The sequence below is a fragment of the Euwallacea fornicatus genome, chromosome 33 (genome assembly GCF_040115645.1).
Source record: "Euwallacea fornicatus isolate EFF26 chromosome 33, ASM4011564v1, whole genome shotgun sequence".
Lineage (NCBI taxonomy): Eukaryota > Metazoa > Arthropoda > Insecta > Coleoptera > Curculionidae > Euwallacea > Euwallacea fornicatus.
The window spans coordinates 192,445-203,863 of NC_089573.1; the positions used below are offsets into that span (position 1 = coordinate 192,445).

The following is an 11,419-nucleotide window of genomic DNA, read 5'->3' on the forward strand; positions in this document are numbered from 1 at the left end:
TCAAATGACGTCATTAAAGGATTGGATATCCGCATTTTCTATTGGCTACAGCCGGTTTAAAATTTTAGAATACATATGCTTCTTCAACGTGCCCACAGATGGCGTTAAAACACTGAAAAAGAAGAATGACACTGACAAACAGCTGATTTGCATTTATGTTTCAATAGACGGATAAGTAGATTTCGTAATTAATTGAAGGGATTTAATGAATTAATTTGTTAAAATGCCCAAAAAATTTGCTACGGAAAATACTAAAGCTGTGGCTGCACGAGAAAGGAAAAAAGCTGCAAAAGACATCGAAAACCAGCGGCGTGAACAAGCATTGGAAGATGCTAAATGGAGAGATGACGACAAGCAAGTTTTGAAAAAACAACAAAAAAAGGTTTATAGTAGAGCTAAAATAATTTCACTATTCGACAATATTAAATTATACGTTATCCACCACTCTCACAACTTTTCAACCATAGGAAGCAGAAGAGCGAAAACGTCAGGAACAGCTCCAGCGCAAAGCAGAAGCAAAGGCATTATTAGAACAAGAAATGAGTTCAGGATTTGTTAAAACCGTAAAAGCTCCCCCTCCTGTTAAAATCACCAGAGCTCAGATACAAGCTAAAAAGGAAGAGTTTCCAAAGAAAAGAGAAGTGGAGAAGACCACTGAAACACATCTTGATGCTCCCTTAGTAGAAAACCTTAATAGACTTCAAATTGATGGGGAGGAGGCTAGAAATATTGAGGAAGCTATTAAAATTTTGGGGTAAGTGACATTAACTTAGTGTGTTCAAGGAAGGATTGCACAAACTTTTTGAAAAAAATTTTAATAAAAAGTATTCAATCATATTTATTTCAAACCCCCTTTTTAAACATTTTTTCTTCAAACAGCACAAACATACAAAAGCAAAACAACAAAATCACGCTAAATCAATATCTTGGATAACATGGAAGACTGCTATAAGCATGATTTGTTAATAAAGTTCTTCAAAATGCTTAGAGTGTAAGAATATATTAAGGCTTCCACATCCTACATGTTTTCCTCTCAGTCAAGTTTTTGATTCAGAGTCATAATCAAGAAAGATACACTTTCAAAAGAGCCCACAATCTTACCATGAAAGACAACACTGATATTCTGTTTTTTGTGAACTTCAAATGTTAGACACTGCATTTTCTAGTTGTTTAACTTAACCCTTTTTTAAGTGCATGGCGAGTTTAAGATATTTTTTAAGGCTAAAATCTCAGCAAGAATTGACTTGAAATAAAATTCTCTACATTCACCCTCTTTGTAGTGTTTGTAGATTACCCTGCATATCAATCTAATGTTAATCAAGTTTGTAATCAATAGACTTCACCCTGTGTAAAATCAATGGTGTTTAGATCCAGAGAGTAATAATGTAATTTTTTTTTCATTGTTGTCATTCAGCAGGTCTTGACTTTTGTGCCAAAGTAAAATTAAAAATTTTTGGTGTTTAATCAAAGAATATAGGTATAAAACCGATTTTTGTTGTTTGATCAGGCATTATACAGGAAATGCAGTGAAAATAACATTATGACGATATATATGCCACTTGCACAATGTAAAGTAGAACTGTTAATTGTCAATTATATTGTTTACAGAAATTTCAATACTTTTGTCGTTTGTGATGGTCTTCCTCAAATCCATCGAATTTGTTTTACAGTATGTGGATTTTGGTTTTATTTTTTATAGTGGTACCATTGATGATATTGACAAACACCCAGAAAAAAGAATGAAAGCTGCCTACACGTCCTATGAAGAAACGAGACTAAAAGAGTTAAAATTAGAGTATCCATCACTGAAACTATCACAACTAAAGCAAATGATTTTCAAAGAATGGCAGAAGTCCCCTGAGAATCCTTTAAATAAGGTTTAGTTTGACTGACCATCATATATGTACTATAACTTCTTTTTACAATTTATTGTCAAAGCCAGCAATTCAATGAAAAAATTAAACATAGATTTTAAAAAAATATTTTCCATTGTTTTTAGTGTTTTTCTAGATAATAATTTTTCATACCTTATTTTTTGTAAAAATGTTTCTTGTTTTTATATTACTCTTACTCTTTAATCAAAGACACTGAGATAATAGTAGAAAAAAAATTAGCTCAAAAAAGTTTCAAATTTCTTAAATTCTTTAGTGGATATAAGCACTTTTTTACATCTTAAGATTTTTTGCGGAATAATGCTAAATCATGATCAATCGCAAATCAAACATACTGTATTACTAATTACGTTTTATTTTTCATATTATAACAGATAAAGCATATTAGACTACATATTTTAGTGAGTATACGTCTGGAAAATGGCGCGTATTCATTCAAGTCTATATAAACTAATGCTTTTTTAATTTACAATTATTGATCATCCGTTAGTGGTGTTTTATCTTCGAAGATTAACTCGTCATTGACATAATTATGAGGCCTATATATGGTCCAAACTAGTATAAAAGGTCATTAATTTGAAGAATCCTGGTTACTAAAGAAGGGATAATGTCAAAAGTTGAATACGCTATGTATTTTAGTTTGATGTTGACCTGTTTTCTAGCTTTTGGTAAGTGGTTTTAATTTCATGTATGTTTGTCTAATTTTCGGGTTTAGCTAGCTGTGAAAATATCCAACGTGAAGCTGTAAGTTACATCATCTACAGCCGAAGCAACTCAGAGGGCTCGATTTCCCGGTTACCTGAGGATTCAGCTTTCAGTATAATTGTGGACGCTTTTAACCCAAATTTGCCTACAGTTGTGTTAATTCATGGTTGGTTAGATGATTATGAATCAAATTTTAGCACTTACATCCGGTCTGCTATTCTCAAAAAAACTGATGCCAACATCATTAAGGTCGACTGGAGTCCTTGGTCCACACAACTGTATGTGTTGCTTAAAGGGCATAAATTAAGATGATAAAAATATTTTTATTCTTTAGCTACAGCGCCGCCCGTGACGCAGTACCTACCATAGGAGCCTTAGCTGCAGAACTCATCCAGTCAATTTATACATACTATGACTACTCTGTGGATAACGTCACGTTAGTAGGATTTTCTTTGGGAGCCCACGTTGCCGCCACCGTGGGCAAAAACTTAGGAGGAAATATTGGAACTCTTATAGCTCTAGATCCTGCTGGACCAGGCATCAGCTCTCAAGACCTCTCTTACAGTGTTCATCCTGCTGATGCTCGATATGTTCAGGTATAATTCCTATTTTTCAGTATGCCTTCATGGAATTTTTGCCAAATTAGGTAATTCATACCAATGCTGGCACTTTGGGCATGATCGATCCAGTTGGACATGCGGACTATTATCCTAATGGAGGTTTTAGACAGGCAGGTTGTGGAATCGACATACTTGGAAGCTGCTCTCACAATAGGGCTTGGAATTATTTCGTAGAGTCTATTAGCGACAATCAGTTTATAGCTGTTAATTGTGCGACTTGGGACGAATTGCTTACGTCGAATTGCCATGGGAAAAGGGTCGTCATGGGGGGACTGAGCAACATTGATAGGAGGTAAATTATAATATAGTATATTTTTTAATTGGTAAAATTTTGCATTTTCTTTTGTTGTAGTGCAAAGGGATTGTTTTATTTGCAAACTAACACTGCGACTCCATTTGGACGTTCTTAGAAAGGTGCGAGTAAGCTTATAAAATTGATTCAAAGTTGTAATAAATGTGTAGTTACATTTAAATGTTGTTATTATTTTTCCTGTTCTAATCTGTATTATGCTTTTTTTTTATACGAATAAAAGTTTTTCAATCCTAGGGTCTTCCCCACAATTATTAGTAATTATTGTCGGTCCGTGACCAAAACTTAATTTACTTCTTTTGAAAAATTTGAGTTGTATCCTTTGAAACTTTTCATGAGTTCAGTCTTTAGGCTAACATTCTAAGAGGGTTATCATAAGGAACGACAGCACGTTAAGAAGACTATCGTACTTAAAAAGCATCCTTTTTGATTTATCGAAGGATATTCTAAAACGTAATCCCACAATTTATTTTCCTCGATCGATCTCAAAATGGAGCTCTCTCTGAAAGTTTGAGAAACTATTAGGGAGCCAAACTTTGTGTGTAAAGCTGTTTTTAATGCTGATGTTCGTCCAGTTATGGTGGAAGGGTGATAATTGTAACTTATACGATTTTCTCGGAAACTTAATTGGTTCTATGAATATGGAACGAAGGGGAATGAGTAGGTATATCTAACTACTTTTGGCTATTTTTCAAACATTGAGAAGCACGTCACATTGAAAAATACATCGAATTAATTATTGCATTATGATATTTCTGTTTTCCAACAATATATTCCATTAACAATAAAAATCTGAGAAATGAAATTTCTATCCTTATTTAGCCTCTGGCAAATGGCGAAGCGCTATTGGTTTGTAGGTAGTACTGGCCACTTTGCCTGTAAATACACATTTTTAACATACTCCAAAAACTCAGGAATAAAATCTTACGCTGATCTGGCCACGGGAAAGTAACCTAAACGACCGGTTGGGGTCAGGTTGCACAGACTGTTTCGGAAATTGGTGTAACTGTCGCAACGCCTAGACAAGAAGTGGTTATTGTTAATGCTTTCAGCATAATAAATGTAAGCCCTGGAATGGGCGCAAGTTCCAGCCAAGTCGATGCCGCATCCAGGCTGAGTAGACCCTCCATTGGGGTAATAATCACTATGACCCATATTGATACCAAATCCTAGTAACCCGTCGTTGGTGTGGATTACATGAACGTAATTTGCATCGGTGGGATCCAGCCGGTTGTTGATATTGCTTTCAGTGAACAATGGGCCTGCAGGATCTAAACCGACAATTGTGTTTACTAACCCGATGGTCCTGGCTCCAGCGTTTCCTAAAATATTAAAAATTATACCAGAAATTTAAATATTACAGTTTTACCAGAAACGTGAGCTCCAAGTGAGTGTCCCACTAGGGTGATTCTATTCAAGCGGTAGCCTAATGCATTGTTTAATGTAATCAAGAAATCTCCAACATGATTCCCGACAGCTCGAACTGATCCTTGGGAACTGATGTAGGTGCCCCCTGCAATTGAACTCCAATCTACCACAATCACGTTGAGATTTTTTTTTTGCAGAAGGGCTTTTCTGATTTGTACGTTAACGGGGGACAGGTAATGGTTGTTCCATCCATGGATAATTACTACTGTCTCTTTTTGAAGAGAGAAACCTGTTAAACTGACTATGTTCGTAGCTTGGTTTGCCCTTATTTTGGTACCTGTCAGAAACATTTTCACACTTTTTTTATTTGGGGTTTAATAAAAAATTTTTACCTGAAAGATTATTGGGGGTATAAACGTAAAACACCACTTGTGAGTTAGAAACGGAAAGCAATGTGTTGTTTTCAGCAGTTTCTAAATCTTCAACTTGAATCAACCCATCGTCCCTCTCAAAAAGCAGATATCTCGGATTCTTAATCAGCTCATCAGTAATTTCCACACTTTTCAGTACGGTCACTGTATTGAAAAAGTAGTTGGTTCACACAATCGGTGATATTATAATTTTACCTGATTTAGCTGAAGTAGCAGCAAAAACTGCAAACAAAATCACAAAATATTTCATCCTGGAACCTGTTTGAACACTGCCCGGGGCAAACTACCAAAATGACCTCTGGGATGGTGGTTTATAAATTATGGTAAAGATAAGATTATCGCCAAAATCAGAATATTTATATGGGATTTATTTTTATCCAGGATTTCAGTAAGAATGCCTACTTAAAAAAATAAAAAACAAAAGGCAACTTGGATCAGTGGTAAGTAGTCTTTGAGAGGTTAATTATTATATTAGATGTGTATCTAAGTCCTTTGAACGGGCCGACGAAATTTTGACGAAACATTAATTTTATCTCGTTTTAAAACGATTTTGAAGCCAGAACAAGTTTTTGAAGAGTTAAATAATTTTTTTTAGCTTGCACTGTGCAGCGATAAAAATTGTTTTCAAATCTGCTGGGGGTATGAAATGCATAAAATTCTAATCAGTTAAGTGTTTTTGAAGAGTTTAGGTATTAAACTAGTTGATGATGCTATTAAAGAGGATGAAGTTGAAGAAAACAACCATTGTCAATATTAAGTGCGGGGATTAAAATTTTTGTGTGCACTGGGATTATTATCTTCTCACGTAATGGCTTAGTGTTGTTGACTTTTTAGTAATTCACCTAGCAAGTTTTATACCCTTAAGCCATTTAATTTAGAAAAAGTAAAAAGAGCGAGTTGATCTTATAAGCAACATATTCTTGAGGAATATCTACCCACTATAACAATAATACCCATTATTCTTGTGCGGTAGGTATACGAGTGTATCTCTAATATAATAAAAATTGCAATGAACTACAAATCGTTTTTGTGGTAGAAAGTCGCTCAGTTTTTGCATTTTTGCCCTAAAACACGTTATATTTACTTCATATGCATAATTTATAATTAAATATTAGTCAAGTATTTTTGACTTACTTCGTAAACGTAATGGTAAGTAAGTAGAATATGTTTGATTATTGAAAAAACTAAAGTTAAATGCAACAATTTCACAATTTTAACGAAATCTTTCAAGCACTTCTTCCGCGAAGTCGGGTCAAATCAAAATATACAACATAATACAGAGTAATTTTGAATATTTGCTGATTTGGAAAATTGTTCAAATGTTATTTGAAAATTTTGCCGAAAGTTTAAGTATTTTCTCAAGCTCAATAAGAAAAAACGCGATAAAGCTACTCAATTTATTATAATTAATACATCTTGTACACCTGCCTATAAATAAATTATACGCAGGTACGCAGTATGTTTCAGATCTATGGAATAAAACTTCTAGGGATTATTCGGTGCAACAATATAAGACATCTGATCATAAGAACCCGTGTCGCCAAATGTTATCCTAAGGTTCTACGGCCTTATGACGCTTTAAAACAATTATGTAGAAAAATGTGTTTATCGAGTTTTAGCACGTTTCATTTAAATTTATTTGTATAAAATAACATTGCTGTAATTGTTTAAAATGCCGTTCTTGAACTTCATTGCTCTTGTTTAAACGACGTACATAGTTTCTACGGATTTAGCTAAACATTTAATAATCGGTTTGAACGGCTTACAATGCCACAGTGATTCGTGCAATCAGGTCTTGCTTTGATTTCACCAATATTTCATAAGCCAGAGATATGACACGTCCCCACAGAAAGAAATCTAAAGGTGTTGGATTGGGTGAACTAGGGGGCCACGGAACTGGAGCACCTCTGCCGATCCAATGTTGCCCGAACTGATGAGCCAAATATTGATGGGCTTGAACAAAAAAGTGTGCAGGCGCTTCATCATGTTGCAGCCACATTTGCTGTCGAATGTTTAATGGGATGTTTTCAAGAAGTTCGCGCTTAAAAATAAATAAAATGACTCGATAAAACACATGTTTGTATATAAATGTCTTAAAGCATCATGAGGCCGTAGTGCCTTAGGAAGATATGCGTAGATATGGATTCTTATACTGAGGTGTCTTCTGATATTGCATTAAACAATTCTTAAAAGTTGGATCCCATGATTTTAAAACACCTTGTATAGTTTACTTACAGTTAACTCAAAAAATTTGGAATAAAATAATTTATAATTCTTAGGGTTTCCGATATTCTAATGGAAAATCTGAGGCATTCTTTGCAACTGTCGTTGCTGTTTTAACTAAAATTAAACTATAGTTAATGTTGCTATAGTATTATTTATTTAACATAACAATTAATATCGTAGTAGTTTTAGAAATCATCAGCAGAATTCCCATACACGCAACTTCTGATCTATCCTTGAGCAAATGGCGGAGCCCTGTTGGTTTTTAAAAAATATTCTCCTTCGTCCCTGTAAAGACTCTACATTATTTAAATTAAACTCGTTAAAACCCTCCTTACTTCTTTTCAATTGGGTATCCTCCCATGTAACAGGTAACATTCTCATCACATCGATTTCTATTATAGTCGCGATATGAAGTACAGTTTGTACCGATGAAATGATTAGACTCCAAGCTTTCAGTGAAATATTCATAAGCTCTGCGGTGGGAGCAGCTTCCAATTAAATCTAAACCACAACCAGGCTGAGAACTTCCTCCATTGGGATAAAAGTCCGCATGCCCCATCTTCAACCCGTATCCCAAGGTACCATCATTGGTGTGTATTACATGGACGAATTTTCCATCAGTGGGGTCTAGACGGTTCTCAGTAATGCTAGAAATGAAAAGGGGGCCTGCAGGGTCAAGACCGATTATGGTTTCGATCAGACCATTGGTTCTGGCACCGATATTTCCTGTAATAATTTTATGTTAAAGTTTTGAAATCTGTAAAGAAAGACCAACCAGAGATGTGTGCTCCAAGCGAATGTCCAACGATAGTGATATGTTTGATGGTATAATTAAGTTTGTCATCCAATTGAAGTAAAATGTCCCCAATGTAGTTTCCCACTGCCAATACTGATTTTTGAGCTATAACGTAGTTCTTGCTGGCAATGGAACTCCAATCGACCACCAAAACATTGATGTTATGCTTTTTGAGGGCCGCTGTCTTGATGTTATCATTAATAGCAGATTTGTAGCTACCCTTCCAGCCGTGAATCACCACCAAAGTTGGTCTATTGACGTTGAAACCAGTAAGAGCAACTATGCGATGTAGATCGCTTTCTCGTATTTGAACTCCTATTTCATGAATGAAGTCATCTGAAGATATTGATTGCTCATTTAATTGTTTTTACCTATGTGAGGATTTTCTGGAGTAAACACGTAGAAGCTAATATCGTCCTCGGTGGCAAAAAGTATGATATTTGAATCATTAGTGTTTTCAAGATCCTCCACTTCATATAAACCTTCCTCAGTCTCCCACACCAAGAATCTAGAGTCGTTGATTAGATCAATTGTGAGCTCCGATGGCTTGAGCAGAGTAGCTAAAAAGATTTAGTAGGAATTTTATATATGTATAAGATCTCAGTTTAAAAATACCTGACTTTGTTGAGCCAATAGAAATAAATGCACAAAAGACGAGAAGCAACTTCATGATTGATTCTATGGCTAAACTAAGTTGTTACTAATCAAAAGCTAGACTTTTATATGAAGGAATTCCCACAGCTTTTTTAATAAGCTGTTAATTCAAATAGTAAAGGCCAATAAACAGAAAGATTAACTACATTTCGATTTTTAATCCAAAATTGTATACCCCTTAATCGCTGAAATACTGATGAGTTTAGCGTTGTTTTTATATGCATAATCTTGTTTATTGATGGATTTTGACCTGGAATGTCTGTATCGATAAATAGAAATATGCTTTGTTCCCAATTTGAACGGCCAAATTTAGTTTTTAAGCAATTAGTGTTCATTGCAATTTTTCTAGAATATTCAAAAGAGTTGGACCAATTTCGGTGTTCAGAAAGAAAGTATTAATGATTCTACGAGATGAGACATTTATGTTGCATAAAATATGCTTAGACGTTCCAGACAAACCCTAAAATTAATTAAAACGGTCATTTGTATCAATTTTTTAGACCAAACAGTGACATCTTAAAAACTTTGAATGTTTTCACCAAAAGTTTCTTACGGGAAGAAGTGTCTCCTTTTCGGACTTCGTGCGTCGATATCTCGGGAATCCATAAAATAATTTTCTTAATCCAATTAATAATATCATAAAAGTTTAGAGAAATATTGTCTCATTTTTTTGAAATATCCCTATGAAGGCTCCTAAGCATTTATCCTACGAAGGACGAAGGTTCCTTAAGTATATACGGGGAGAAACGCGAGAACCAAAAGTTTTTACGAAGAGTCTTCGACCATTTATAATGAAAGGGTTGTGCTTTCCCAGACATTTCATTCTTTATCTCATAGCATTTTATTATTATCTTTCAGTTGCTACCATAGAGCAGTTGTGGAATGTGTACATATACTGGTTGAAGTGATTATTGAGCCTAATTAAGAGCTTGGCAATAAAGTTACTTATTGTGCGCACAGCCACATAAACACTAAAATAGAGTCCCGAAACAGTGAGACTCTAATCTACTGCATTAACATTGATATCTCTCTTAGTTAAAGTTGTAGGTTTGATAAGTTCGTTGATGGAACTCTCATAGTCGACCTTTGATTCATTAACAATAACCAAAGCTTCTCTTTTCATTAAATGTGCAAAAATTTCACATCATCGGGTAATGTAAAATTTCCAACTTAAAATTCAAAATTGCGTTGAAATTGATGAAGGGCATTCAGATAACTTGATTTTTTAAAATTAAATAATTATCTAAATTAATAATGAATCCCATAGGATTAACTATATCTTTTCTACTTAGATTAAAGAATTTTTATTTGACTTTTAAAGTGCATAGTCTAATAAGGAAAACCTTGTATATACATAGAATGTAATGTAGTTGTTCTTGTTTATGAGGAAGAGGTTTGATACTCTGGATTGTAGGTTTCCGATATCATAAAAGACTTGTTAGGATTCATAGATAATATATTTAAAATTGTTGAGTACTTCTACAGAAACTTCGGACGCTCTCAGGAATTTCGCCATGAAGAGTAAAACAGATGTCCAGAACAAGAAACGGCCTATTAAGGTAAAATGGACAGGTAATAAGCATAATTTATCACTTTAATAAAATAGTTTTTTAAGCAAATAGCTTTTTCTTTTAAATTTTTTGGCTCAAATTTTAAAAGAAATATTGTATAAGGTGTTTCAAAGTTTGCGTAAAATAATTTAACAGTATTCAACAAAACAGTAAAAACGTGTAAAATACATACATTAAATTTGGGGACTAAATTTTTTCCAGATATTTAATTCAAATTATTCTTTGTTTTGACATACATAATGCTCCACTTCGATCGAATTATCAAATGAATATGAAATTAGGTTCATCAGGCAAATGAGGCTCTTTTTTAGCACGTCTAAATATTTTTTTGAAATAAAATTGATGGTTCATTTTTTTATATTTGTAGTCGTTCAATTTAAAAAAAATGTGCCCTTTAAATTTTCTTTGTATCTCCAACTGTGTCCAGATTATTTCGAAAAAATAAAAAGCTTAATTATATACTAGTTGCAGGAATTAATAACTAAGTAGGCGGAATATTTAAAGATTGCATGAGGCAAAATTGCATTTTTATGGGTTTTTTACAATGACTACCGGATTAAAAAGACGTAGAGCGCGGGGTTTCAATCACTTCATACCGGCTGTCTCATAAAATACGGACGAAGTTGTAACTCATTTATTTATGAGGGTATTTTGATAAAATAAAGGCCAAATAAAATGATATTGTTCAGACTACTAAATAACGTGACGGCAGATTTTTTTTTAAACTCAACTTCTGCCGAAGAAGTCAACTTCAGAATATTTAATGGAGCTCCGCATTTTTTGAAATACTTTTTAATAGAAAGTATTTTTTTGAATTAGACGATGTATGACAAGTTTATGTCAAAA

The 11,419-nt window shown here is 33.9% G+C and overlaps 4 protein-coding genes across 4 annotated transcripts; 2 read left to right on the plus strand and 2 right to left on the minus strand.

Annotated features, from left to right (window-relative positions):
• The first annotated feature begins 136 nt into the window (after positions 1-136).
• LOC136348561 (coiled-coil domain-containing protein 124-like) lies at positions 137-1,982 on the plus strand. The gene is made up of 3 exons (XM_066299471.1): positions 137-382; positions 468-754; positions 1,700-1,982. The coding sequence occupies exons 1-3, from the start codon at positions 224-226 to the stop codon at positions 1,881-1,883; spliced, it is 630 nt and encodes a 209-aa protein (XP_066155568.1). The 5' UTR covers positions 137-223; the 3' UTR covers positions 1,884-1,982.
• Positions 1,983-2,110: 128 nt separating this feature from the next.
• LOC136348559 (pancreatic lipase-related protein 2-like) lies at positions 2,111-3,690 on the plus strand. The gene is made up of 5 exons (XM_066299469.1): positions 2,111-2,560; positions 2,608-2,875; positions 2,932-3,193; positions 3,244-3,509; positions 3,570-3,690. The coding sequence occupies exons 1-5, from the start codon at positions 2,500-2,502 to the stop codon at positions 3,625-3,627; spliced, it is 915 nt and encodes a 304-aa protein (XP_066155566.1). The 5' UTR covers positions 2,111-2,499; the 3' UTR covers positions 3,628-3,690.
• A 569-nt stretch (positions 3,691-4,259) lies between these two features.
• On the minus strand, positions 4,260-5,667 carry LOC136348558 (pancreatic triacylglycerol lipase-like). Its single transcript, XM_066299468.1, has 5 exons — positions 5,522-5,667; positions 5,288-5,470; positions 4,897-5,232; positions 4,456-4,849; positions 4,260-4,403 (listed from the first exon to the last, which is right to left on the minus strand). The coding sequence occupies exons 1-5, from the start codon at positions 5,574-5,576 to the stop codon at positions 4,346-4,348; spliced, it is 1,026 nt and encodes a 341-aa protein (XP_066155565.1). The 5' UTR covers positions 5,577-5,667; the 3' UTR covers positions 4,260-4,345.
• A 2,016-nt stretch (positions 5,668-7,683) lies between these two features.
• Positions 7,684-9,102, minus strand: LOC136348557 (pancreatic lipase-related protein 2-like). The gene is made up of 5 exons (XM_066299467.1): positions 8,964-9,102; positions 8,720-8,908; positions 8,328-8,663; positions 7,888-8,278; positions 7,684-7,837 (listed from the first exon to the last, which is right to left on the minus strand). The coding sequence occupies exons 1-5, from the start codon at positions 9,016-9,018 to the stop codon at positions 7,780-7,782; spliced, it is 1,029 nt and encodes a 342-aa protein (XP_066155564.1). The 5' UTR covers positions 9,019-9,102; the 3' UTR covers positions 7,684-7,779.
• Between the last annotated feature and the right edge of the window lie 2,317 nt (positions 9,103-11,419).